Source organism: Cupressus sempervirens, chromosome 6 (genome assembly GCF_028749045.1).
Source record: "Cupressus sempervirens isolate cs-2001-9-10 chromosome 6, ASM2874904v1, whole genome shotgun sequence".
NCBI classification, from domain to species: Eukaryota; Viridiplantae; Streptophyta; class Pinopsida; order Cupressales; family Cupressaceae; genus Cupressus; species Cupressus sempervirens.
This window is the reverse complement of record NC_143123.1, coordinates 94,859,196-94,886,932: the sequence shown is the minus strand read 5'-3', so window position 1 is coordinate 94,886,932 and position 27,737 is coordinate 94,859,196. Positions and strand designations below refer to the sequence as shown.

At 35.6% G+C, this 27,737-nt stretch overlaps 1 protein-coding gene across 1 annotated transcript in view; it reads left to right on the top strand.

The window, feature by feature from the left end:
- Positions 1–21,451, top strand: part of LOC149551387 (Exostosin family protein) — a 66,030-nt gene extending 44,579 nt beyond the window's left edge. Inside the window, exons 5-6 of the mRNA XM_089786895.1 lie at positions 12,042–12,199; positions 20,932–21,451. Of these exons, the coding sequence (XP_089643021.1) occupies positions 12,042–12,199; positions 20,932–21,033 (260 nt within the window). The 3' untranslated portion in view covers positions 21,034–21,451. The remainder of the gene's footprint in view (positions 1–12,041; positions 12,200–20,931) is intronic.
- Positions 21,452–27,737: the final 6,286 nt, after the last annotated feature.

Sequence of the window (27,737 nt, the reverse complement as noted above, 5' to 3'; positions counted from 1 at the left end):
GTGAATAGATGAGTTAAAGAATTGTTGAGAAAAGGATTGATTTGAGAGAGCTTGATTCCATTCGTAGAACCTATAATACTAGCACCAAAGAATGATGGGGAGTAGAGGATGTGTACATACTCTTAAGATCATAAACTAGATAACAATCAAATATAGATCTCCCTTGCCAAGGATGGATGACCTTATGGACTGCTTGAGTGGAGTTGTGTTTCACAAAGATAGATCTCAAGAGCTGATATCACCACATTCAGATTAGAGAGGGTGATGTATGGAAGTCTGCTATCAAGACCAATGAAGGCTTGGATGAGTGGTTAGTCATGCCTTTTGGGCTAACCGATGCATTGAGTTCATTCATGCGATTCATGAACAAAATATTAAAAGAATTTCTTGACAAGTTTCTTTATCATTTTTATAGATGATATTTTGATTTTTAGTAAGACCCTACGTAAGTATTTAATGCATACTTGTAGAGTTTTTGAGAAGTTAAGAAGGGAGAAATTGTTAATTAGTTTGGAGAAGTGTAATTTTGTTGAAAGATAATTAGTGTACTTGGGGTTTGTTGTCTCACTAGACAGTCTTAAAATGGACCTAGAGAAAGTGAAGTTGCTTCTAGAATGGCCTCCCTCAAGGACTGTTATTGAGGTGAAGTCTTTCTATGGTTTCGCTAGTTTTTATAGGAAGCTCATTAGAAAATTTAGTAGTATTTGTGCACCATTAACTGAGATAATGGGAGGGGACCAAAAGGAATTCAAATGGACCCCAAGAGCAACAAGGAGTTTTGACATGTAGATGAAAAAGGTGATAGAGCAACTTGGTTTAAGCCACCCCATTTCAATAAGGTGTTTTGGGTGGATTGTGATGCCAATGGAAATGCCATTGGGGTTGTTCTAAGCCAAGAAGATAAGCCTACTGCATACTTGAGTGAGAAGTTAAATGATGCAAAGATAATTTATACTATTTATGATTAGGAATTCTATGCGATAGTTCAAGTATTGGAGAAATGGAGGCATTATCTTTTGCTGAAAAAATTTGTTTTGCATATTGATCATCAAGCATTGCAATAGTTGAATATAAAAGGTAAGTTGAACTAGAGGCATCTAGAATTGGTAGAGTTTGTACAAAGCCATACCTTTGTTTTTAAGCATAGATGTGGGAGCTCAAACAAAGTGGTAGATGATTAAATTAGGAGGCAAACAATGCTAACAGAAATGCACGTTGAAGTGGTTGGCTTCAATGAACTCGACCCTGTATCATAATGATCTTGATTTTGCAGAGGCTTGGAAAGCTTGCAAGGAACCTCTTATCTTAGACATGACAAGTGAATTTTACGATCTAAGATGGCATGTTGTTTAGGAGAAGCCAATTTTGCATTTGAACAAGTTCCATGAGAGAGAATTCGGTCAAAGAGAGGCATAGTGGAGGAATGACAAGACAAGACCATTGACATTATCTTTGTCATGATCATCGTAGTTAAATATCTTACAAACTCAAACAATGTAGAGTTTTTAAGTTTGTCAAATTATCGGAGGGGTTCTTGCAATTGAATTCCATGTCCAAATGTTGATTTGCCATTTTTGGTAATAAATAAAACTAGAATTACATCAAATTAATACAATTTGAAATGACAAGCTGCAATTAAAGGACAATATGCGAGGGAAATTCAAAATTTTTAATAGATGAAACAAGTAGAACACTTTATTGTTTTTGCCGGAATAACTATGTGTCTTATATGATCAAGCTAAGGAGTTAGCAGCTTAATGAAATTTGGAGGAATTGCCAAAATAGGGAAAGTTGAATTGATAAAATATATAAGAAAAAGTGGCGGATCTTTTACTCAAAGCATTGATTGAAGCATGTCAAAGATAGGAATGAGTTCGTCAGTGTAAGGATGAAAGTAGGCACAAGTAATACACAAGTAGGTGCAAGGTTTTCAAATTCCATAAAATCTAGCAAAATCTTGGAAGCAATGATTGCATAGGAAAGAAGAGTTATTACATAGGGAAAGCCAATGTTCTTGAGGGCATTTTGATGCAACATTCTTTTCTTGTAGGTGAAGAGATGTTTGGAGTCATAGAATTGGGAGATAATCATTCTCAAATAGACACCTCTACTAAGCTGAGTTTTCTAACTGGCAAACGGTGTTTGACACCTATTACAGTTCAAAGGATCAAGGAAGTTTCTCATTACAGGCATCATGTAATCATTCATGCTATCGTGAGAATCAATGGATTCAATTTCATCAACACAAATCATTGCTTGAGAGTGGACTTGGGCACTTGCTCTGGTTTTTTATCATCTATCTTGGTGGCAGTTGAAACTAAAATGATGGCTGAAGAGATTTTCACAAGACTCTTCAAAGGAAAATATCTTCGGGGGCTTCATGGAGCCATTGTAAAGGTTGATAAGGATCTCATGATATCATTTCCTTTTGATTATGCAATTATTATGAAGGCAGGTGAGAGCTTTCCGGGATTGAGGCAGAGATCATGAAGAAGTTCGTATGGAGGACCAACCAGAAGACTTTTTGTTCTCATAGGCTGGTAATAGGAGTTTAAAGATTTGAGGTTGAATGTGATGAAAATAAGTTTGAAGTTTTTCAAAAGGGTCTTGGGCATTAACGAAGGATTATAATTCTGTGATGAAAAGAGGTATATTTTATTTTGAAAAGAGTCAATGAAAATGATGACTGGGTGCTTAAATTAAAGTATGCTGAAAACCTTGACCGGTTGGGGAGTGAGGATTCTCCAGAGGACAAGGACCAGGATGTAACAGAGGTAGAGAAAGTTGGCTCTAGCATACTAGGAGACGAGAATTTCTGTAACCATGGAGATAGAAAAGCAGAACTGAAACCTAGTCAAGTTGCAGGATTTTGAGGAATGATAGAGAAAAAAGATAAGAATGTTTTTGCTAGATACGTTTTGATTTAAACTCTTGTTTCAAGTTGTAGCAGTCTTACTAAGGCTGCAGGCTTTAAATTTTAGCTTAGGTTTTTGCTTTTTCTCCTTCTCTTCATGTCAAATAATATGAATTGAGACTGCTTTTGGATGCTCTATTTCTTCACTATAGTATGGTTTTATTTTCTTTAAGGGCATCTAATAGATTTTAGATATTTAATATTTTCTAATATATTATTAGTAATCAAAACTCTCTTGGCTTTGGCCTCTTATCAAATTTTTCCCAAGTTGCGGGTTCAAGATTTGGGTTCAGATACGGGTTCAAGATTTGGGTTTGAAATTTGTAGGAATTATTTTTGGGGTGGGTTTGAATTCATTTTGGGTTCCTCCATGCAAAAACCATGTTTTTTTTTGTATATGTACATGCATATGCAGCAGCAAATAAGCTCATAGACCACTATGCTGATAGTAAAGCAACATAGCAAAATAGATCACCACATATATTAATATTTTATTCCAAATGACACATGTTTTACCTTTTTGGCCTTTTTAGTGGTCTATTTAAGGTTTGGAGGGTTGGATTGACTGAAATAGACCAAAAAACAACTTTAGAAAAGTAAAAAAATTTCACTTATTTTTGCCAAATTCAGCCTGGTTTGTGCCGCAGATTTGCAAATTTACCATAAAAATGGCAAAATTTGTGTCGGGTTCATCTGACAGAACTTAGGCAGATTTTAAAGGTCTGCAACAGACTTTTGCAAGAACTGGACTAGACTTTGGAGTTATTACACGCTCTTCTGTGCTTTTTCTCCCTGTTTCAGGGTTTCCTCAGTTGTAGCTTGTTGTTTCAGTGTGTTGTGCTTCTCCCTTCTTCCTTTGGCTTTGTTACATTCTTTAATTTGTGATGCTAGTATGATTGAACAGTAAAACATTGTGATATTATCCATTGTTGATGATTTAGTCATGTAATGAAGGTTGTTTCCAGGATTTTGGCAAGAGAAATTGCTAGTAGACTACGAGGAATATGCTCCCAGTCATAGATCAACCAAACAAATGAACACTTAATATAATGCATTTATACAATGGATGTAGAGCATCTAATCAGGGTGGAGCGTGTTACTAATAATAAATAATATTTGAGTATGAGTTGGTACAGAGAAAAAGGTGCATCTTGTAAAGAATAAGCCACTCTATCTTTTGTTAGCTATGCTACTATATTGCAGATTTTCACTTAAATTATGCCCAAACTGTGATAATTTTGGCTTTGTAACTAGCTTGTATAATCCAAGACGTTCTACAAGTGCCAAATATGAAACCAATTAAAATTTAACTGATAGGTCCCAATGCCTGGCTTATCAAACTGTAAACATAATGAGGCAGCATTCTTATGAATATTGTGTTGGCTTCTGATTTGACAGAATTTTAACAACCTCATAATAGATGAGAACACCTAGGTATTAGCTAAAGACCATGTTGGGTATTCTGAAATGCAAATTAAAAGGACCAACTGACAAGACTCTGATATCTTCTCCACTTTGAATTTTGCAGGATTCAGGCGGGTATACCTGTGAATTTATTCTTTGACTCTTTAAAGCACTGACTTCTCACTAAGAATTCCCTTATAGCAGATGATTTTTAGCCTTAAATTCTTCTAACTCTAGGACAGCAAAAGAGATGATAAATGACTATTTTATCAAATCTTAAAGACTCCATGAATCAAGCACAGGCTGACATTTTAAAACTTCAACAACAGAATATTAAAATGATTGATCTATATGAATTTTTACACCATATAATATATTCCAACTAGATCAACCTCAAAGGATGACCAGTGCCTTATCTGTTGGGCTATTAACTCACAGGAGTCAGACATCTACTTCTAGATCTATCTTAAGACTTTGTGAGAAGATTATCAACATTCATTTCCAGATCTCATACTTATCAAAATCTTCAATGAAAACCATAGAATTCTTCCAATTTACATTAAGCATTTAACATAACCCATTAGATTATTTGCAAAAGTAAATTGGAATATAATTCAAAATGAATTACAACTGAAATTTAATGAACTTTGCTTATTAAATCTCAGAAAATAAAATGGAAGTTGAAGAAGAGACAAGATCTAGAATGAACAGCTAACTTTCTGCATTTTGTATTGATTTCTTTGAAATGTATACAATCAAATGCCAATTCCTATTAGAAGAATACTCAACTAGACCAACAACTGTTAGCTTTTCTCATTATATCCTTGGAACTCAATTATACAATATATGGACCGACTCAGAAAATGAACAAGACACTGGTCAGACTAAAATTCTCCGGCCTTCACTCCACATCATGGAAATCCTTTTATAGAATAAGGATTGCAACAAGCTTCAGATGGGAGGACACATGTTCAAAATCAAGATACAACAACTTTTTCATATCATACAAAACAATTACAAAAAGAATGTTGGAGATAGCCAAAATTTGAACAGCTGCCAGTATGGATGTTTAGGATCAACTTTGTAATTTGTAGTGAAAGCACACCCACAGTAGGTGAACCACAAAGATAAGGTGTCTGTATCAGATAGTTGTCCTCCTTCTTTATGTTCTTTGACTTTTCCTTGCTCGTTCAGTCTCGCCTTTATGTCAGCTATCACCTCCCAGATAGTAATATCTGATTCCTCATCTGGCCAGGTGGCTCCACTAACTGTATTCACTTCATTTAGGCATTTATTCCATTTTGCATTAGTTAAAGCTCTAAACTTTGCAAGTGTCTTATTCATATCTGCCTCCAGCTTGTATAGAAAATCAACAATATCAAAAATTGTTGCTATGTTAGTTTCTCTATTGCTGTAGGCAAAAAACCTTTTGTGGTTCAAAATATTATCAAAAGAATCTGCCCACTCTTGCCATTCCCTCAGCTTATTATCATCATCAACTATGTACTAGATGAAACCAAGTGTACCATTGGCAATGATCTTCATTTTATTGCTTATTATCTGAAACTTACCAGAAAAGAATGCATTTAATTCTTTAACCTTGTTTACCATTTTCCTTGTGGAAATGATGGTTTCTTTGGGCAGTTCTTTCTTTTGGGGCAAAATTGAGACCAATCTGTCAAAAAAGGAAATATAAGGACCCCACTTAGTGAACAAGGGAGAAAGAATGGATAATGCCTCTGTACACTGGTACTCTGCTCCCTGCAATGTGATGTAGCTACTGCGAATACTTTGAGAAGCCTATTTGAGAAGACTTATTTTGTGTGAGAGCATGCTCTCCATTGTTCTGATTTGTGTTTCTTTTCCTGCTTCTAGCTCATCCACCTCCATCCTGGTCCATACTTATATCTGCTGAATCAACATTTGTTTAGGTCTCTTGATCTTTGACCTTTGTTATTAATAGGTCTAGTTGCATTCTTCAAAGTTCTTACCTCATTCTCGAGGGTAGCCACTCTCTGCTCCAGTACATAGGTTTTCTTTAGTTCCTCCTCGTACTTCTTCCTTGTCTCATTGGATATGCTATAAGTTTGTTACAACTGTTCTTCAAGCATATCCATTTTACTCTTCCCCATGAGTGAAGCAGTGTTCATCAAGTGGTGAATCATGGCCTAACCTCCTATCCCCATTAGGGCATGCAGAGGGTCTAATCAACATCTTAACACCCCTTGGAACCCTCTTTGTTATATCATCTAGCATGTTGGAAATTGGAAAAAAAAAATCATTATAAAAAGTAATAGCATTGGAATAGGGATAAAACCTTTGCCAAAATTTGGTCCATAGTTACACCGACAAGCTTTCTTCATTCTCCTTTGTCCCTTCAATGAAATCAGAACTGATGTGCCCTATATTCTTAAAGAGAATGAGATGCATCAACAATGAGTAATGATGGAATTTGAAATTCCCCATCTCTCCCCTTTGAGCAACAGTGATCTCATTGTGCATCACATTTATAATATGGGTCACAAAATCATACCCTACATTATGGTGCAAATCTTGAATGTCTAGGTCTATGACATTGTGCCATCCAATCCAATCACCTTATCTACTTGAAGTATTTGTTGAAAAATTCCAGGGGCATGAAGTCTCCTACCTTCTTTGGGAGCTCACCCTTCTCCTTTTTGGCCTTAGGGATATGTCTTCGCATAACCCTTCCAGTGAAGAAAATCTTCTGATTCTTGAATGTCTCATCCATTTTTTCTTGCTCAATGATCTTTGTCATTGTCTCTCCCAGGTTGAAAACTTCTAAAATGGTCTCCTTGTCCAAGGTGCATAGCAAACTCATATCCTTCCTATGGAATCCATGAGTGATAAGATTGTAGGACTTTATCAGAGCCTTCACCAAGTCTATGTCAACTATGACCTCTAGCATGATTAATTTAGCCAAGTTTCTATTCCAAGGGTTATAGATTGGTGGATTTTCAAACCTATTGTTGTAAAAATACTAGAAGAGCTCATTGCCATTAGTTTTTGGCACGGTTGCATCTCTGTAGAAACTATATGTATCTTTGAATATATGTGAGTTTACTGTTTGAGTATGTGAGGACCCTAGTAGGAAGTAAACCCTCTCCTCAGCATATAAATTGGCTAGCTTTGTCTTATATTGCTCAACACCTTGAGCGACTTCTTCTACATTGACTTGTGCCATTTTTCTCTGAAGTCAATTTATCCAAATACTTCGTTTGCAACTCAATTTTTTGAAACAATTTCGCGCTCAATTCCCTTTTTGGCCTTGAAACTTTGTGAATGCTGTAACTGGAAATTCGTTACATCACCTTTTAATAGCAATTGAGCACAAAAATAACATTAATAGTGTCTTTAAGTCAGCATACATGAAAGTTTTCGAAAACTCATAAAGCATTACAATCTGGCTTTAGGACGCTTGTACTGCCAGCTTTCAAAATCTCATTTGCGCTTTTTTAGACAGTACCTATCTTTTTTGGCAATGATGAAGTTATAACTGTCACTTTACTATTAAATTCTTTTGTTGCGAGTGCGGCCATGCGAACACTAGACAACTATTAGCTATTTGTAGCTTCGCAAAGCTTGTCTTCTGATCTTTGTTTCTGCTTGTGATTGTGCGAAAACCTTGGTTGCCACTTCACTGTCTGATCTCATGCTTAATCTCTTAACCGTGCGAAACCTTCTGAAATTACCTTGTTGCTGCTTTGTAGCTTCCCCTTTACTCTATGCCTTTAAATGTGCGACTGAGTGAATACTATATTCATGTCTTGGTCGCTGCTTCGCGGTTTATATCTTATATCATATTCTTAGCTGTGTACTTGGGCTACCACATAAACCTTTTCATTTCTTGACCTCGTCGCATGATTGTGCCCTTTTGATTTAATTGTGCTTCATAGGTTGTGAAACTGCGAACAATACTAATCGCACCATCCTTGCTTAACTTTAACATTAGCATTTAAGGCTTGAGACCACGCGGGACTGTTAAACCTAAGTGATCGCCGAGTCGCTACCTTTATGTTTCTTTATTATTTTAACTGCGTGACCGCGCAATCAAACATCATTCATCACACTAATTACTTCCCCAGATCATTGGTATCCACTTGATTGTCTTTTTTATCCATGCGACTATGCGATCAAATCTTTTCGCCAGATCGCGGCTTCACTTTATACTATATCTTCTAACTTTGTGACCGCGTAATCAAGGAAAACTTCAAAGGCTCTTAACTGTGTCGCCCATTCACAATACTCTTATTTAATTGCAACTTTAACTGTGTGACAACACGATTAAGCCTCCAATCTAAGTGATCGCTACTTCGTGGCCTCACTTTGTTCTTAAGTGCATAGCCTTGCGACTGCACTATCAAAGAGATTACCAGGTGGCTCCTTTATGCTAACTATTTTGGCTTTAGGTTGCAAAACTGCGAATGGTTTCCTTAACCTTAGTCGCACCTGATGGAACCTTAATTTTTGCAAAAATGAAGCCCTATTTATAATGAAGGAAATGGAAAATCCCAATCAAATCTTAACACAGTAATAACATCATAGGATTATGAAGCTGCCTTGAAACTTGTTGGTGACCATGATGTACGCTTTTCATGTTTGGAGGAAGATTTGAGGAATTCTAAGGGCCAGTTAGAGGAGTTCAAGGTTGCATGTGGAAATCATGAACATCTTATTGGTGAGCTTTTGCAAAAGCTTAATCTTTCTGAATGTAGAATTGATGCATTTGAAAAACAGGCTTTCAAAATTTCAAGGAGCCCTGGAAGGTGCAGTTGATAATCTAAAAGAGGAAATCAATGAAGTCTCATTTCTATCTCATTCATTTGATGAATTTAGATCTTAGTTAGCAGAGATTAAGATAGATACAATATCTGGTTTAGAGGAGGGTATGCATCATGCTGTAGAGTTCAAGGACATTTTTCATTTTTAAGAGCATGCGGAAAGAGAGAGAGAGGGGACAAAGTTGTGTAGAAGATTTTATATAAATGATTTCGATTCTTAGTGAACAATGCATCGTCTGAAAGAACTGTGGATATATTAAAGTATTATCATCCATGACAATACTTGAATATATTGTTCTTCTTCGGGGTGATGGATCATCAGTTTCATCACAAATGATGATATAGAAATCTTCATCCAGCTCAGATTAAGGAGATGGTGTTGAAGGCCTCTGGATCTTATCTGTATAGCAAGCCATCAGGCTTCAGCCGTGAGGGACAGTTGAGATTTATGCTGGAGTCAGAGTTAGAAGGATCTGAATGCGGAACTCCAAGCAGAGGAGTTTCCACCTCAGCTTGCCCGTCCAATATTCTATTTTCGGCTTCCAGACCCAATCTTCTCCGCAACTCAAATTCTTCAAGCAATGGCATGCCAAAGTTCAATAATGCCGCATAACCAATGGAACAAGAACAAGTCACGGGCGAATAGTGAGTCAGATGTCCCAGTATGTTCGTGTGATGGAGTCAAAGGTGGAAGAATGCAAAAAATTGCACTAATCGAATATAAATAAATCTTCTTATGGCATCAGGAGCGGCTTTGAATGAAGGTTCCCTGTAACGTTAGAAGATATTGCAGAAGCTAAATTGATTAACAAATGTAAAGTGAACCATGCTGTGATGAAAGTTTTAAAAATAATAATAAAAATGTCAAGTCATGGTTCGACAAGCGAAATCCAAAGGAGGATAGTTGGTTAATTTAAAAATAAATATATATATATATATATATATATTTATATATTTATTATTAATGTTAATTATATGTGAAGAGACGTGACTTGAATATCTAAAGTCACTTTCTTTTGTATATTCAAATATAAATATGGAATGGTGGTGAGGGGTAAAGGACATATTCATCATCCGAACACATTTTATTCTCTTAGGAGAAAAGTATTTTTATTTTATTATTGTATGGAGGAATAAGGGGTCTATTATGATTTTGTAATATAAAGTCCATTATTTTAGTTTTAAAATAAAATAAAATGCCTTTTGTTTATTTCTAAATGGCGTGGAGATTTAAACTGCAGGCGAATCGTCCTTCGTAATTATATTTTAGAATTTTGTATATGATTTTGATATCAGATAAGTGGACATGGTCAGTTAGCATTTTAAATTTGATCATCATAGGTGTTGTGAAATATTAAATTGTTTCCATACCTCTGTCCAGTTTGTCTCCTTCTCAGCGGAGTTAAAATTCAATCTGGACTAATTTAAGATTGCATTATAATTGGTCTGTCGCATCTGGATTATTAAAATTGTTGGCAGTATAAGTGCATTGAACATTATGAAGTTGTACGTGAAAGTTCACCGAAGTTGACTCTATCGCTCGAATGAGAAAAGGCACTGGTCTTTTATTGAAGTCAGAAAATCTTCATATTCCTTCTACAAGCATCAATTCCATTATTTACAAAATTTATACAAAACATTCAATTATCAAATATTTAGCATTTAGCTTCATCGAGTTCGAGGACCTTGGCAGTGGAAGAACTCCAAGTTCAAATTCGCTATAGAAAAACCTTGAACCGGACAGTCAGCGTATGAGGTAAAGGTTAACCCGCCTGGGTGTAGCGGAGCTTGAAGTGCAAGGGAATCAAGAAGTATTCCCATTCGTTGGCTAGAACTGATTGAGAAGTCCTATCAAAGCAGTGGCAGACTCTTGGATTTCCAATTTGCGGTTTTGGGAACCAACAACACTGTCGCACCATAAACTTTATGCTAAACATAAACATTGCTTTTAGATGCTTCCACGTGTCAGATCCTTGTGCTCTTAAGTGAATGCCCTTTTGGCATGATTGCTGTTTGAACTGTTGACTCCATGCTTAACCGTGCGACCCTGCAATAACTGCTCGCAAACTGCGTTATGCCTTCACCTTCTTGATCAACCATTTGAGATAAATTGCAGCGACCAAGCGAGCATTGAGTTCTTGACTGTGTTGCATTGTTGCATCATAAAATGATTAAAAGCTTAACGATGGTGCGATAGAGCAATCACTTTAGTCGCATGGTCGCACCTTGAAATTTTTGAAGTTTTTTTAAAAGAACGAAACACATGTTAAAGCATAGAGGGTTTTTAACATGAAAGCATACATGTGGATCATGAAACTAGGGTTCATCTAGGGTAAACTTTACACATGAAAATTGCAAACCCTAACTAAACTAAAGTAAACTGGATTTTCACAACAAAATTTTCATGATTCAAACAGGGTGAAGTACATGCCAACATATTGTAGGAATGTCCATAAAAAAGTTTGATTCTAGAGCTACTCCTATAAACAACCATCTTTAAATGGCATCTACGGACTTGAGGAAGTTAGAAATAATAGAATATTTAAGTTGCATGTGATACCATTGCTAGGGTTAAGGTAAGTGGCTTCAAAAATCAGATTCTGACTGGGTTATGCCTGCTAAAAATAATGACATCTAGAATCTAGAGTTACTTTTAAAAATAATCAATTTTACTATGACATCTGGAATGTTTTTTAAATGTTACATCGTATATAATTGCTTGGATTACATAAGTGGCTTTAAAGTTTAAACATTAGATTCTATTTAGGTGGTGAGATAAAATGCCTGTGGCCTAATTATTCTTCAAATTTCCATCTTTATTTTAAAATTTAAAGTTATTCGAAGGGTTTAGTTTGATTTTGAAGTGCATGAAATATAAAATGGCACATATTGACTGGGTGCTTTGACCTATTTTTTAACAGTTATCCTATCTGATTACTACGATCTGCCTTTCAATGATGTCCTCGACTGGAAAAAATTTGCTCTTGTACTTAAGGAGCTTGATGTTTATAATCTTAAGGATATTCTCAAGTCTATCAGCATGGAGCAATTCACAGCATTGCATACTGGGTTGGTTGAGGTAATTGTATAGAACTCTACACAAAAGTATTGGTTCAGAATTTTCTATTTTCGTATTGGGGTATGAATTATTGCAGAACATGCACGGTCTTCTACATTTTTGCGTTTGTTTTCATATAATAACATAAATATGCCATTATTATTTATCATCTTAAGTGCATCATTGAATTGATGTTAATCTTCTTGACTATATTGTGAAACATTTTCTCTATTCCGTGCAAAATAGTCAAGTTTAATTGTTCATTTTGAATTCCTCACAATTATGTAGTCATAGACAACAACCCATTTCTTTTGAGTTTTGATAATGTAATAATACTTTATATTGATTATTACATTTTGGTGGGTTCAAAGATCTATTTTGAATACTTGGGATTGGGTTTGTTTATTCTCTTTAATCTAATATTATAGTTAACAGCATTTTTTTTGGTACGATAGCACCAATAAAGAAACTAATCTTTAATATTCTGAATGAGATTCAAAACACTAAGATAGAAAGTCAAACTTAAATACAGTTCAAATAATCTAGATACGTATTTTTAGTGATATGAAACTGAAACAACATTAAGGCAATATCACATAACAGAAGGTGTGGATTCAATTTCCAATAATGAAATTCTCAATCTCTCTCGGCTTTAGGCCTAGAAAGCTGTTCTTGATTTGAGTGCAACATGTGATTTGCACTTTATCTCAAATGTAGCTTATTATCTATGGGTTGACAAAACAACTCTCCCTCTCTCTCTCTCACTCTCTCTCCACATAGGGAGATACCCTCTTTCTTTGCACCAGGAGTTACTGATTTAGGCCATTTTGAAACTCGAAATTGTGTACATTGAATTAATGGAAACACTGGGTACATATAGCAATTTACAAGTGCTTCAAATTGAAGCTAAAGTCTTCTAAAATCGAAAACTAAAACTAAAATATAAAATAAATTATAAAATGCCTAAATGACCATAAATAAAACATTCAGCTAAAAATAGCAAGAAACAATAGTAAAAATATCTAAAATATTTTAATACCCTCCCTTAATGCTCATTTTATCAACTACCCTACAGAGGACAATCTAGAGGACTTCTGGTCACAAATGCAAAGAAGGCTGTTCCTTCCCTTCAGAACACTATGCTGCTATTGAGACCCTCCTGAATGTTAATGACCAAGAGTACCAGAACTCGTCCAACCTGATGTTGGGAAACAAAGAACTATCCCTTTGAGATCAGGTGCTGAAACCAATAAAAACCTGAAACCTTGATTTTGTGAAAAAAAATGGCAAACCCTCTAAAGACTACAAAGTGTCATTTTTGTGGGAAAAAGCGCCAAACCCTGAAACTTAAGTTTACAAAGTAAATTTTTTTCGGAGGAATAAAGGTAAACACCCTAAACATGAACACTTTGACATAATCTTTTGCCAAAATAATAGAAACCCTTTCAAATGAAAACCCATGATTTTTGAGCACAAAATCATGCAAAACCCAGACATTCGAACAAATATTTTTTATTCAGGAAACAATTGTAAAACCTTACACAATAATTTCGTATGGAAGAAATTGTAAAACCCAACAAACAAAATCCCATGCGAACAAGCAACTTCACAAATTCCAGAACCCAGAAACAATTTATAAGGAGAAAAATCAAGAAACCTTCACATTTTTCAAGGTAAAAAATCAATCAAAATCCATAGACGATATTTCAAGGAAAAAATCTGTAAAAACCATAAACAATTTTTTAAGGAAAAAAAACCCAGAAATAATTTTGAGAAAATTAGAATAATCCAGCATATTTTTTGACTGAAAAAATGTGAAAAAACCTTCCCATGTTTTTCCTAGCAAAAAATCAGACAATCCTGAGTCAAATATAAAATTACAGAAACCATTCAATGCTTTTTGAGGATTGAAATGGCCCATTTTTGTGTTTCTTAGCCCTTGTTTTTTTGAAGTGCACATTTGTGTTTTTATTTTTGTGACTGCTTTTGTCGCGTACATTGATTCTGAAGAGCCGAAATTAGTTTTCTACCATTTTTTGCTCGTCTTTTGTTTACTTGGCTGTCATGATTTTTCTGGATTCATTCTGTGCGTGGCTTCTTTGGATCCTTGGATCTACATTTCATGGGTATCAGAGCAAGATTTTTATTTCTGCAAACCATGTTTGTAGGATTGAGTGCACATTGAGGAGTTCTCTTATGCAGTTTTGAGAACAGAAACGATTTTTAATGTAAAAAATCGATCAAAACCCACCAACTATTTTTGAAGTCATGATTCAAGGTGCTTCATCCAAACTGTACTCTTCAAATTTGCAAGCACATCAGCTTGAAACAGAGAGGCCACTTTTCCTTCAATCTCCTCCAAACTCATATCCTCTAGCCCAATGTCCCCCGTTGTCTCGACTTCAGAAACAACCTTGTTCTGAGCATTTCCAACAGTCTTTTTCCCAGCACCTGACTGTCCTGTCACAGCTTTACAAGATTGAAGGGGCCTCTTCCCACTTGCATGCTCGCAGTAGATATCTTGGTAAAGCCATTCTCACCAGCCTCATAATTTGATGTCACACCAAAACTTGCTCATGCTCGCAGTAGATATCTTGGTAAAGCCATTCTCACCAGCCTCATAATATGATGTCACACCAACACTTGCTCATGCTTGTGATGAACCCGTTGATGGTGCAACTATGACTTGACTACTCCTAGATGTTCTAAACAGTTCTGAAAGCTTTTCTTTCTCACTTCATCAACCTTTTCAAATGATCTTTCTTGAGGTTTCATACCAACAATCTTTGCCACCACTGCTAATACTGAAAATGCGGCTCTAACTTCTGGAGCTCCATCATTTAGGCACTCTGTAGAAATTGGGACATAGTCTTTATGCAGTTTTGGAACTACACCTTTGTTGCTCGTCTCAATACAAAATGCTACCTAGTTTAGCATCACAGGGTGTCCAAATTTATTTTTATTCTTAGTGGCAATTCCACATCCTCCCTTAATGGTCATTCTCTCAACTACCATACTGAAGAGAATCTGCAGGTATTTTGGTCACAAATGCATAGAACATTATGATGTCAGAAAACAAAGGTATCACTCATGTAGCGAGAGACATCGAGATTAAATTGAAAACATGATTTTGAAAAAATCACCAAACCTTTTTGCAGATGAGCTCTACGCCCCAAAACTGAAATGGCCCCTCTCTAGGTGATAGGAGTAGACTGGCAGGTTGGCCTATTACTGGGTTTTACTGTAGGCACCGTAGGCCAATGAGATGGTGTGGGAACTCAATAGATGGTTCACGTGAGTATAGCTGGGAGATATGAGAGCCAATATGAGCTCCAAACTGGTTTTTGTCAATTAATAACGAAATAAACAAATCTTTCCTAAATGGGGGATCAAATAGTTTATTACAAGTGAAAAATATATTCATTTTAAAAAATAATTAAATTAAGTGAATCATATTTAATTCACTTTAATATATACATTAGTATAAGTGGATTTTATATAACTTCATTAAAAAAATAACGATAAGTGATAAATATTCACTTAGGAATTAATAAATTATAAAATAATCCCTTCTCTCCTTGGCACTGGTATGGGGGATTTGGAAAATAAAAGACATAAAAAAGCCCAATTATTATTCAAGGCCAAAATTTTATTATATGGGAGACTTGTTCGCAAGTTTTGAAAGGCATTTTATTAAACCATAAATTATTCCTTGGACTTTGGAAAGGGATTCAATGTTTTATTAAAATGCAATTTTTTCTCTTTGCTGTGAATGCATCATGTGGAGGAAGGATTTGATTTTTGGCTTCAAACAGTAGTGGAGAATTAAATCTTTTCTGCGATTGGAGCTTTTGAACTAGAGATAGCATGGCGGCAAAATGGAATTTGGAGAGATTAAATGTGGTCTTGGGTTGAACTTGGGATGCAGAATGGTAGTGAGATAGAGCTCTGTGGATGGTGTTTGCAGCAGTGTAGAGGCTCGAGAACACCAATTTCAGGGCCTTGTGAGTGGAACACAACCCCCATACTTCCTAGCAGTTGTTCAGATTTATCAAAGGAAAGAGTTTGTCCAATATTTGCAGCGGTTGTGGATCTTTGTTTCATTGTTTGTGCAACAAAACTGACAGACCAGTTTAGCATCTTTGATCGAATTCATCACAGGGAATAAGTTTTGACCATTATTTGCAGGGATTGTGGATTCTTGTGTAAATGGACCCTGGAATGTAGCCTCTTGGGCCAAGTAGGAGTGGACCATAGCCCCCATTCTTTCAGCAAATTTATTTGCAAACAAGTTGGAGAATTGGAGGCAAAACAGTATATTTCAAGTGAACCTTGAGCCACAGAAGCGGATTGCAGGCAGAGTAAAGGTTTTGGCACGAGAATTTAGTGACCAGCTGAACCTTACAAGCATGAACAGAGCTGGAAATTGACGTGGGAGGTAGAGTTGGATCATCCACAAAGGATTTAGGAATTAAAGTCTACAGGTCGGGCCATATAATCAGACCTCAGCCCAGCATTAATTCTAAGTAGCAGACCATCTCTGTTTATTTGCAGCACAGAAGAGAAACTCATATTCTTCTATCATTTTTTGTGCTGGCTGCACTGGTTACAAATTGATGTCATCCATAGTTATCTATTTGCTGCACCTTTCATGGGGGATCATAGGGGTATCAGAAATCCTATTATGTTCAGAATATGTCTGGTACAATTTTCTAATTGGTCTACTGCTTTTAAAGAATGAGAGAATCAGAATTATCTTAGTGCTCATTATATGTTGATTGTGTTTGGTAGCTGTAGTATTTACAATTATTCAATTTTAATTAGCTTCTGCATTTGCATTCCAAATTATTATGAAAATCCAAAATAATACAAAGGAATCAGAAGACAATTGAAAACTATTAAAAAAGAGTAAAGCATCAAATTCATCAAAAACCAAAGACTATTCGCCGATCAATGAATTCGGTTGAGGCAAACCTATAAGATTTAAGCCAATCCTTAGTTGGCATCTTTCAGTTGTATCAGAGCATGATTCTGCCAGCCTGTAGATTTGACACAAAATTCTCTGCATCCAGGTAGAGTAGAAATATTTAAATTCTATTATTGTAGGAGAGCTCAGTTGAATTTGGGTACAATAAATACATCTACAATGGGCGATCTTCATGGTGGCACAGGTCCGGGTCAGCGAGATAATCCAGATAGGAAGTTGATGAGGACTTTCATGAACACCGAGACAAGGATAGCACAGGCACTAGACAGGTTAGAGGGAACATTGGGTCAGTTGGAGTTAGATCAGTGCAGTGGGTGACATGGTAGACATTGTGATATTGCTATCAGGATTCAACTGTGTAGTTTTTCGAGTCAAACTCATTGACCCCATGTTTCATGAGTAGTGGTTTACAAAACCCATCTCTCATGAGAATGAATGAAACACTTAACATGCATTGGATCTAGGTGATGATGGTGAGAGAGGCATTGCTCGAAAAACTACATAGTTGAATCTAGAGGTGAGAGAGGTATTTCCATTACCCCACTATTGTACATAGTATCATGATAGCATGAGATCCAGGGGGTGATAGAGGACCTAGGCCTCAACAAAGCGGAGATATTAAGAGAGCTATGAGCAAGCTCACCTTGGCAATGGTAATGGGAGTATTGGTGCACATTGGACATTTACCTATCAGTCAGACCTATGCCAGAGAGAGAGGCCATCTAGATTGCAGTTTTACATCTTGAGGACGTAGAGCTCTACTATAGAGAGTTGGCACTGATCAGACAGATTGGACATATAGAAGCCTAGATAAATGAGTTTCAAAGTGTGGTAGTTACGGTTCTTGAGATGCCACAATGACGAGTTGTGATGCTTTTCATTGAGGGACTCCAAGAGAGACTTAATGAGTTGGTGTATGCATATGATGCTATTGACACCACCATTTGCCTTGACACGTCATTGCCTCCATCTTCTTGTCAATAGGATAAGAAACCTTCTAGGAGTATTGTGTTTCACTTGTAAGAAAACTTGGGGGCCAAGACATAGGTACCTCGAGAAAGGCATGACACACCTAATTGAGATTCATTCTGATGTAGAGGATGAGCATGTTCCAAACACAGATGTCGAGGATAATAGTGTTAAGGGTGTGCATGAGACACAAGGAGTAGAGCTTGATGGTGTTGCTGCAGTAGGTGTGACCCATGATACTATTACCACTATGTCAGGAGTCCCAAGGATTGATTCCTTCCACCTCTAGGGTATGATCATCGGGCAGGTGATGTGTTTGGTTGACATCAAAGCTATACATAACTTTGTAGACGAGGGACTGGTTTTTAGATGAGGGTTGCAGGCAAAGGGTATTCAAGGATTGAGTGTGATGTTGGAAAATGGATTAACTTTATGTTGCACATGAGAGTTCCATAATTGTGTATACAGATGGGTGACTACATTAATAGATGCATTTTGTGTTTTGGAGTTTGGTGAGTTGTTGCGCTCTTGGTCATACAATGGTTGCAATCCTTGGGGAGATACAAACATGATTTCAGATAGATGCACCTTGAGTTCATGGTAGAGGGCAAGAAAGTTGTGCTTAAGGCATTAAGGCATGCATCTAGAGGTGGGGTAGGGATGAGTATGATTGCTGGCATTAACGATGAGGTTGACTGTCCTTCTCATGATTTGCTTGACAACACTCTTGGTGGGCTAGCAACACATGGGCTCCTTATTGCAGGTGTTGTGGATATCCATAGGTCATCCTTGGTTACATCATGTATTTCCCTAGACAGATTAGTGATAACATTGCTAGTGGGTGATTTCATGTTTCTTGACTCCAGCTGGGTTAGTGGTTACCCTACCCAATATTATCCAGTTTCCTTTGAGATGGCACTAGGTACCCCAACATCTAAACAATATGGTGTCATTGAGCAGTACCTAAACAAAGACAATGATGTCTTCTTCTCTTGCGTAGCACACAACGGGAGTTGTACTTTGATGTGGGATCCAAATAGTGGTGTTTCATGGTGGCATAGGCACTTTAAAGCGCTAATGAGTTGTTCCAAACATTGAGGAAACAAGGTGTTTGTTTCGAAGTGGAGCAGTGGATGCAGTTAGTATGTTGCGTATGGTATGTTTTGGATTCTGTTGGTAGTGGGGTGCATTGCTTGTGGGCAAGCAGTATCAGGGAAGGGAGGACTCTAATGTCCTCTCTCTAGGCGTTAGGAGTAGAGTGGCAGGTTGGCCTGTTACTGAGATCCTGCCGAGTTGCTGTAGGCCAACATGATGACTAGGGAACTCGTTAGATGGTTCAAAGAGTATAGTCAGGGGCTTTGGGAGCCAATATGAGCTTCAAACTGTTTTTTATTAATTAATTAGAAAATAAATAAATATTTCCTAAACGGGGGATTGAATAATTTATTATTAATGAAAAAATATATTCTCCTTATTTAATAATTATGATAAGCAAATAATATTAAATTCACCTTAATCTAAGTTACCATATTACCTCACCCTCGGATCACAAAAAGTTCAAATTGGTACGCAATTCTGGTCCGGTTCGAACCTGGTTCAGGCAGGGTTCTTTTTTTGCCCTGCAGGTATGATCGGTTTTGAACCTGGGCGAAGCAACACCAAAAATTTTGAACCCGCAGCAAACTGGGCCCCGTGGATGGCTGGAAAGTGCTTTTTTTGGAGTCCACAACCTTAAAAGTTGTTATGAGTTGCTTTTGGTGGTCTCTCATTGCCATTTTATGTTTCCAAATGGGTTATTTTGTCTTTAGGAAGAGCACATAACTTAGAATATTAATAATTCTTCTGATTTTCATTCCATTAGTTGAACAATGAATGTGAAACAATGACACTTGAACTTGATATGTATAATTTTTTGAATCTTTGATGTTGAAGTTGATTGGACTATATGATGGTATGATCACTATGATTACAAGTTTAACTGTTTATGGTGTTTTTATTGTTTAAATGTGTTTATGCTACCATGCTAGATTCTAATTTTAACTCATGCTTTGTAAATATGTATATATAATATATATACACTTCAAACTTGGAACTGAACCCGAACCAGCAACTTAGACCTTAATAAATAAACTGGTATAAGTAGATCTTATGTTAACTTCATTAAAAAAATAACGATAAGTGATGTATAATCACTTTCAAAACAGTAAATTATAAAATAATCCCTTCTTTCCTAGGCACTAGTGTGGGGGATTTTGTAAATAAAAGAAATTAAAGCCCAATTATTATTCGAGGTCAAATTTTTAATACATGTGAGACTTGTTTGCTAGTTTTGGATTGAGGGATCTAACTTTTAAAAATTAGGAGAATGTAATTGCACAATTGTCCTTGACATTTGTCTTGATTTTCTTTCAGATACAGCTATATTAAGGTAGAAAGTTCTATGTTTGTATAAGTTTCTGTTATTGAATTTCATGTATCTCTCTAGCTATGTCATTTTTGCCTGATCGCGTTCCACTTTTCTGCATTCCGATAACACCTCTCTTAAACCCTTTTAAGTAATGGAATTTTTCTGGTTTGACAAGTTTTAACCGTTTCAGTGTTCATGATAAAGACTGGATGCTAGAAAAGCTATCAAATGTGACATCCTCCCCGTGCCACACAATATTTATATGTCATTCACAGGTTACAATACTCCCTAGGCTAGAAACTAGGAAATAGTGATCAATGGTCTATTGTGTTAGTCTTTATTTGAAAGTCTTAGTCTAATTTCCTAACAGAGTAATGTCTTATGTTACAGGTCCAAAAACACTTCGAGTGGCACTCACCTCCAATCAAATTTGATGCATTCCATATGGTTATGTATGATCTTTGGTTGCGGCACTTCACTGTAAAGTATTGATGAAATCACATATGCAGTTTTCATCACAGTTGAAATATGAGCAGTTTTCCCGGCAGAAGACTAGAGAGAATATTTTTAAAAACTTTGTGGGTATTACTTTGTGGAAAATGGGATGGCTTAATCTAAGGGTTTCTAGGATTTGTTATGCATGTAAATATTTCATTAATGAGATATATGAAGAGCTGAATAGTTTGACTGCTGTTTCATGATGTAGAATTCAGTAGTCTTGTATCATTAACAAACTTTCTAATGCCATTTACTCCTTTGAGGGGAGGAAGAATGAGCACGGAACAGTCTCTTGTTTTGCAATGTCTCTCATGTTTACAAAAAATGGTGACACTGACTTTAAACAGTGAATTTCATGTTCGAAGTTCTAGCATGTTATCCTTGATTACCTATCTAGCTTTATGATTTCTCTTGTTTGCTCTTGTGGAGACGCTTTTAAGCATTGTAAGGAGTTGGAACTAAAGAACAACAATTTATATGTTAAGCCTATTTTTTAGATTGAGTGTTTTGTTTTAAGATTGTTAAATTTAACATCATTTCACTACAAGTGTTGTTAGCTTTTTGGAGAGGCCCATCAGATTTTGGGTCAAGTTTACAAGTATTCATCAAATATCCTTGCATTACAATTATGGCTCTTCCAGTCTTCCATCTGCTCATAGTCGTTCTGTCCTCAAACTATTTTTTAGAGTATTATTTACTGCCTTGTAAAAACTTGAGCCATCTTAGATTATTCTCCTAGCTTTGATTTCTTTTCTTGAAGCCTTTCATTTGTGCGTTCTTGACTCTGCCCTTCTTATTGTAGGCTGACTTGCAACATTCACTTCTAGGTTGTTTTCCATGGCAAAGAAACTTATCCTTGGAGTCTTATTTCCTCCATCTTGTGTACAATTCTGCTGAAATTGATGTGAATCCTATTTGCATCTGAGCTGATTTCTTATAGAAAAACCTTATGTAGAAGCGTAATTGAAGGCTGATAAGAACTTGACAAGGGCCTTAAGATGACTAACCCCAAGATGACCTTAAACTTAAATGGCGGTATGCTTCATAGAATCCAATTAACTGGCTTCTGCCCGGGTTCCCACTAGAACATAGATGATTACTGAATCCTAGGTATTTTTTGGTCTCTATGATGCTGTGTGGCAGAATGGTGCATGATGAGTTGACCTCCTCCCCACTAGCATATGTGAAGTAATGGCTGAACTCATGGGCCTTTTGAACTAGAACTTAACCCTGATGCACTTAGGCTGTTCAAGAATAAGAACAACTCCTGTTTCAGTTTCAATTCTTTGCAAAGTCATGCTCTATACTAGGCTCACGACATGTGCCAGCTTAAGACCAAACCCTTTCACATGAACAAGTTGCAACTCGTGTCTATTTTTTTCATCTAATGCCCATTCTTATGTTTTGTTCAAATAGTAGTCACCATTAACAAATGAATTAGAATGTTGTTTTTATGTAGAAGTTTTTTTAACATTTGATTGCATAATTAAAGTGAATGGTGAAGGGTTTTCCACTTATCGTGTTATTACCTTTGTTCTAGGTTACCTTGTTATTGATGTATTTTTACAACTTGCTTTATGCAAAGGCTTTCTTTAATGAACAAAAGAACAAAAGATATGGTTATCTTCACGTAGTGATGCAACCAGCTAGTTTCTATTACAATCAATTTTATTTACTACAATACTTCCCCACACCTCTGGCAAAATGGGAGCTTTGGAACAGGGTATGTGCATCCATCAAAAATGAAAGAAGGGCAATTATTGTCAAATAGTACAATCACAAATGCTTTTGTAGACATGTATGTAAAATGTGGAAGCATAGAAAAGGTACAAACTATGTATGACCAAATGGCTTAAAGAAATGTGGTCACAAGAGATGTTATGATTGTAAAATATACAAAGATAGGATTGTTGAAAACGATTGAGAAACTTTCAACCAAATGCAATTATCAGGTGTAAATCTGAACTCCACAATCTTTTCAACATGTGGGAAAATGTGTGCTTTGGAATATGGTATGCACATCATCCATGAAAATGATACACTTTTTGTCAAATGTTGTAGCAGTAATTTCATTGGTAGAGATGTATGCAATATTTATAAGCTTAAAGATGAGGTATATGAATTGACATAATGGCTGAAAGAATTCATTGGTAGAATGCCATGATTGTAGGATGTGCAAATTGTGGAAGTATAGTAAAAGCATATGAATTTCTTGACCAAGTGCCTCAAAGAAATGTGTTCTCATGAAACACCTTGGTAGCAAGATATTGAAAAAATGGATTGACAATGCCTTCCTAGGTTAATGGATAGACTAAATATGCATTGATTGGTTGTAAAAGCTCACTAAACCTTTGAGGGAACTTAAATATTCATTATTCATTTATGCAACTCCTTGGATTTGGTCTCAATACCATGATTAGCACCAATTGAAGAAAATACCATGGCATTCAAATCCTTTAAGAAGAAAATAAACTCTCATTTCAAATGTAATATTGTCCCATGGCCATACCAAGGTCCTTGTTACTAATGAGGACATATTTTTCTTATACAAAAATGGAGAGATGCCAATAATGTTGTGTCAAATAAATCCATTGATTGGATTCATATTGAGCAATTCTGAAACAAAAGGGCTAGCCATCACATTGAAAGCTTTTTTCAATCAATTTAACTTTTCTCCTAATTTCCAAAGGATGACCATCTACTGTAATTCAATACTAGAGTAAATGAGGATCTCTGCTATGATATTTTTATCATCGCAAAAAAACCTACAAAGGAACATGTGCGTACGTGTGTGCTATAAATGACTTATCATATAATTAGGAGTGAGAAGCATGTGGAAAAAATAAATGAGGCCAAAACCTTCTTGACCTAATAAAAACGTGTGGGAAGTATAATTCCAATATAGGTTATAATTGGTATATGACATTGATGAATGCTCATAAAAGGTGGATTGATTGTACCAACGTCAAGATTAAATATGTGATTAGTCCAATGTCATCTTGCTAAGGCTAAGCCAACCTTTGATAACAATGTGTGGTTATTAAATATGTTAAACTACCTAGTACAACACAAGCCTCATGCAAAGTAATGTTTATTCTTTATTTAATAGATTAATTTTGTTGTATATATAGAATGCTCATTGTGAAATTGTTCTTAATAATCAGTGTTATTTTTGTATAATAATAAGAAACAAAGATACATGGCTTAAACTTCATGCTAAGATCAATCCCCTCAATTTTCATGAGGAACATCTAATTACTTTATCATATGATTAGTTATTTTTATGTTCAAGATTACATTCTTTTTTATTTCTATTGAAAATTGAGTGATTACTTTTGTGTCTAGTGCAATAACTTCAATAGTAGATCTTTTGAAGATTGATCCAATTTGTTCTTAGAAGTCTAGAAAAGGGAGCACTGTTTTTAGATGGTTCTTCCTTTACTTTGAGACAATTTTATAGTGTTACAAAAGGGGATATTTCTCAAAAATATAAAAAAAAATTCGTTGTTGTCTCTTAAGTGTGGGTAAATTTGGTCCATATATATGACAAAAATAAAAACTTATTGTTTGGAAACAATTTTATTCAATTTTTTTTTTTTTTCTTTTTCGAATCGATCATTTGATTGACCAAACCTAGATCATAAAAGTTTGAAACCATTTGACAGTCATGTATTCTATTATTGACTTGTGATCTAGATGGTTATTTCATTTTTCAAACCATTTTTTATTTGAGATTTTGTCTATTTGTCAAATCACATTTTTGCTTAGTTTACAAAAGATGATATAAGATGATTCAAAGACTTTTCAAATGATCATGGCTTGTCTCACTCCAATTGTTCTTGTTGTATAATTTATTCAATTAATGATATACTTCAAACTTGTAATCTTGATAGTTATTTCATTTTAACAACCTAAATTCTTATTTGAAAGTTAGTCTTTTTTATCTTGTCATCCTTATTTGAATGCATAGTTCATGCCATCTATCATTTTTTGAAAGTTACTTTTTTAAAATGTAACAATTAATAATAAACTAGTTGTCTGTGGTTTACAAATTTATTTAAAAAATACACTAGCTCTTAGAATATAATAAGACAATAAATAACTAGTAAAAGGAAATTGGGAGCCCACTAATATTTATGAGTGATGCCAAAATACATTCTTACACTTCTAGTAAACAAACACATGGTATATAATAATCCTTTATATGTCTTACTTGGTATATTTGAGAATAATATACAATTAGTCGATACATCTTTCCTACCATCTACCATTATTACACAAGATATGCATACACATGGATATGGAATAAGTTTCAATGGTATCTTCCCTTGTGTGGATTGCATTATTATTGAGATGGTCCATCTATCAAATCTCATGCAATTCTTTGGCTTATCTTACAACAAGTGGATTTGTGGCACCTTCATTTCCATGTTGTAATGGTAGAGGTGGTTCATTATAATATTTGGAGACCCTCCAAATTATGTGTTTTTTCATGGTCAAGCATTCATATGTTTTATTCATTTCCATACACTTATATAGCGTCTTTGATAAATTTGGATAATAGTTGCACGAAAACATTTACATTATAACTTCAAGCTTAATAATAGGTTGGTAACCTCATTCATTAAAATCAAGGAAAAAAGATAAACAAGTTTGTGCATTATGATTTTGAACATTAGTTACTACTAAGATTTATACCTTCACGATATTGACCTTTAACTCGTCTTTGAATAAATGGTTTATCTCCAATGCTCAAAATCCTAATGTATTTCACACATCATCATTCATTTCTATATTTATTATCCCCCATATGTACACGTTTTGTGTTTGGTAACCATTTATCTTTTATATTAAATGTATTTTTGTCACTTTGTTTTAGATTAAGGTAAAAGCAGGTTTTGAAGGGGCCCCGAAACCCAATACATCAAAGAGAAAGATAAAACATTAAGCACAACCAGGTTTTAAAAGGACCTGAAATGAGCCAAACAACTAAACCAGGTTTTGTAGGGACCGAAAACCAGCAGATATGACCAGTAAAATTAACCAAAAACTCTGGAATCTGAAAGGACAAACAGACTGGAGCAAAGCAGCCAGGAGGGCTATCCAAACCAGAAACCAGAAAACCAGTGACAAGACCATAACACCAACCTAGAAGAACCAGTCAGCATAAGGGAACAAAAGATTATCCTTTTAAAATGAGGTTACCCTTACGTGACCGAAGGGTCATATCTAAAGGGGGAGCAGAAGGCTTAGCCTTCTTCCCTTTAACCGCAATCCAACCGTCCTCAAAATTTGCTGCCTCGGTCACCCAATCCTCAGAGGACAAAGACCCGTGGAACCCAGGGGACGCAGAGGCCTCAACAACCCTATGAGAGACAGTTGACAACTGACCCCTAGGAGGGTCAACTGAAGCAGGGGGAGAGACCAAATCCTTTACCACCAGCTTGGAAAGAATGCTGCCCACAGCCATTGAATCCACAGGATGAGACGCCAAAGAAACCTCCGCAACCACCGGCACGAAAAGAACACTAGCCTCAACCTCTGAAACCACAGGAGCAACCGAGGATTGTTTCACCATATTATTTTTGTCACTTTGTTACACATGGATGATGTAGATAATAAGAATTCATCTAATTCAATTTATTAGATGATCTTGCACATGCTTTTTTTTGGAACACAAGATCTGATCACCTTTTCTTTGTTTAAGCCAATTGATATTTTAAAGATTACATTACACAATGCTAAGCACTTTCTCATTTTTCATTGCATACACAAACATTCTCTAGATGATGATGTGTATTTAAATACAAAGGTCAAAATATTTAGATTAAGGGAATATAAATATTAAGTGTAATCATGGACATACAACTCCATTTGATGAAGTTCCTTCAAATGTTTGTTAGAATTTCAATATGTATCATAACTCACTCCATGTTGAGATTACACATGAACCAAAGAGAAATTACATAATGCAAGATTTGATTTTATTATTTGAGAGCATAAATCACACCTTACCTCTCTACAATTCTCTCTCTTCCATGGAAGCACACTCAACAATGATATGGATGGTCCCACAACAACACATTTATTAAGTTTGCACACTAGATGTTGATGATTACATTTTTAAGAAATCTCCACTCGCCTTTCTTAACATTTGCTACATTTTATTTCTTCATCTACCTTGTGTTTCTTAAAGACTTTAGTCTTTTAAAGATATTGCCCTTCACCTTATATTTTCATTTCTTTCTTTCCCTATTTGAGTCCATCCTTTTATATGCGTTGCTTAACACGTGTACTTTTTGTCCTTATTTAATTTGTGCGTGTTTTCATTTTTTTCCATCTTTTCACATGAAGGAATTGAATATGCATCATCATACAAATAAATTTACATGTGGACTTGGAACCACTCATTGGAAAGTGTGTATCCAAACACCAAAACACCAGAGGCTGGGGTTGGTGATGGACCTGCTAGAGTAAAATATTTATTTTTTCTAATTAATATTATAACCTATTCACCCATCCACTTGGCAAGGTATTTCCTCTGCCATTTGTGAGGTCCACTTTTTCAATTTGCATGCACAACTAATCTCTCCTTGAGGCATCAACTTTTACAAGGGAATGACTATAAATAGTGATAATAGTGGCACTCGCCTACGCTACTGCTATATAAAAATAATATAAAATGTAGCTAGTCTTTT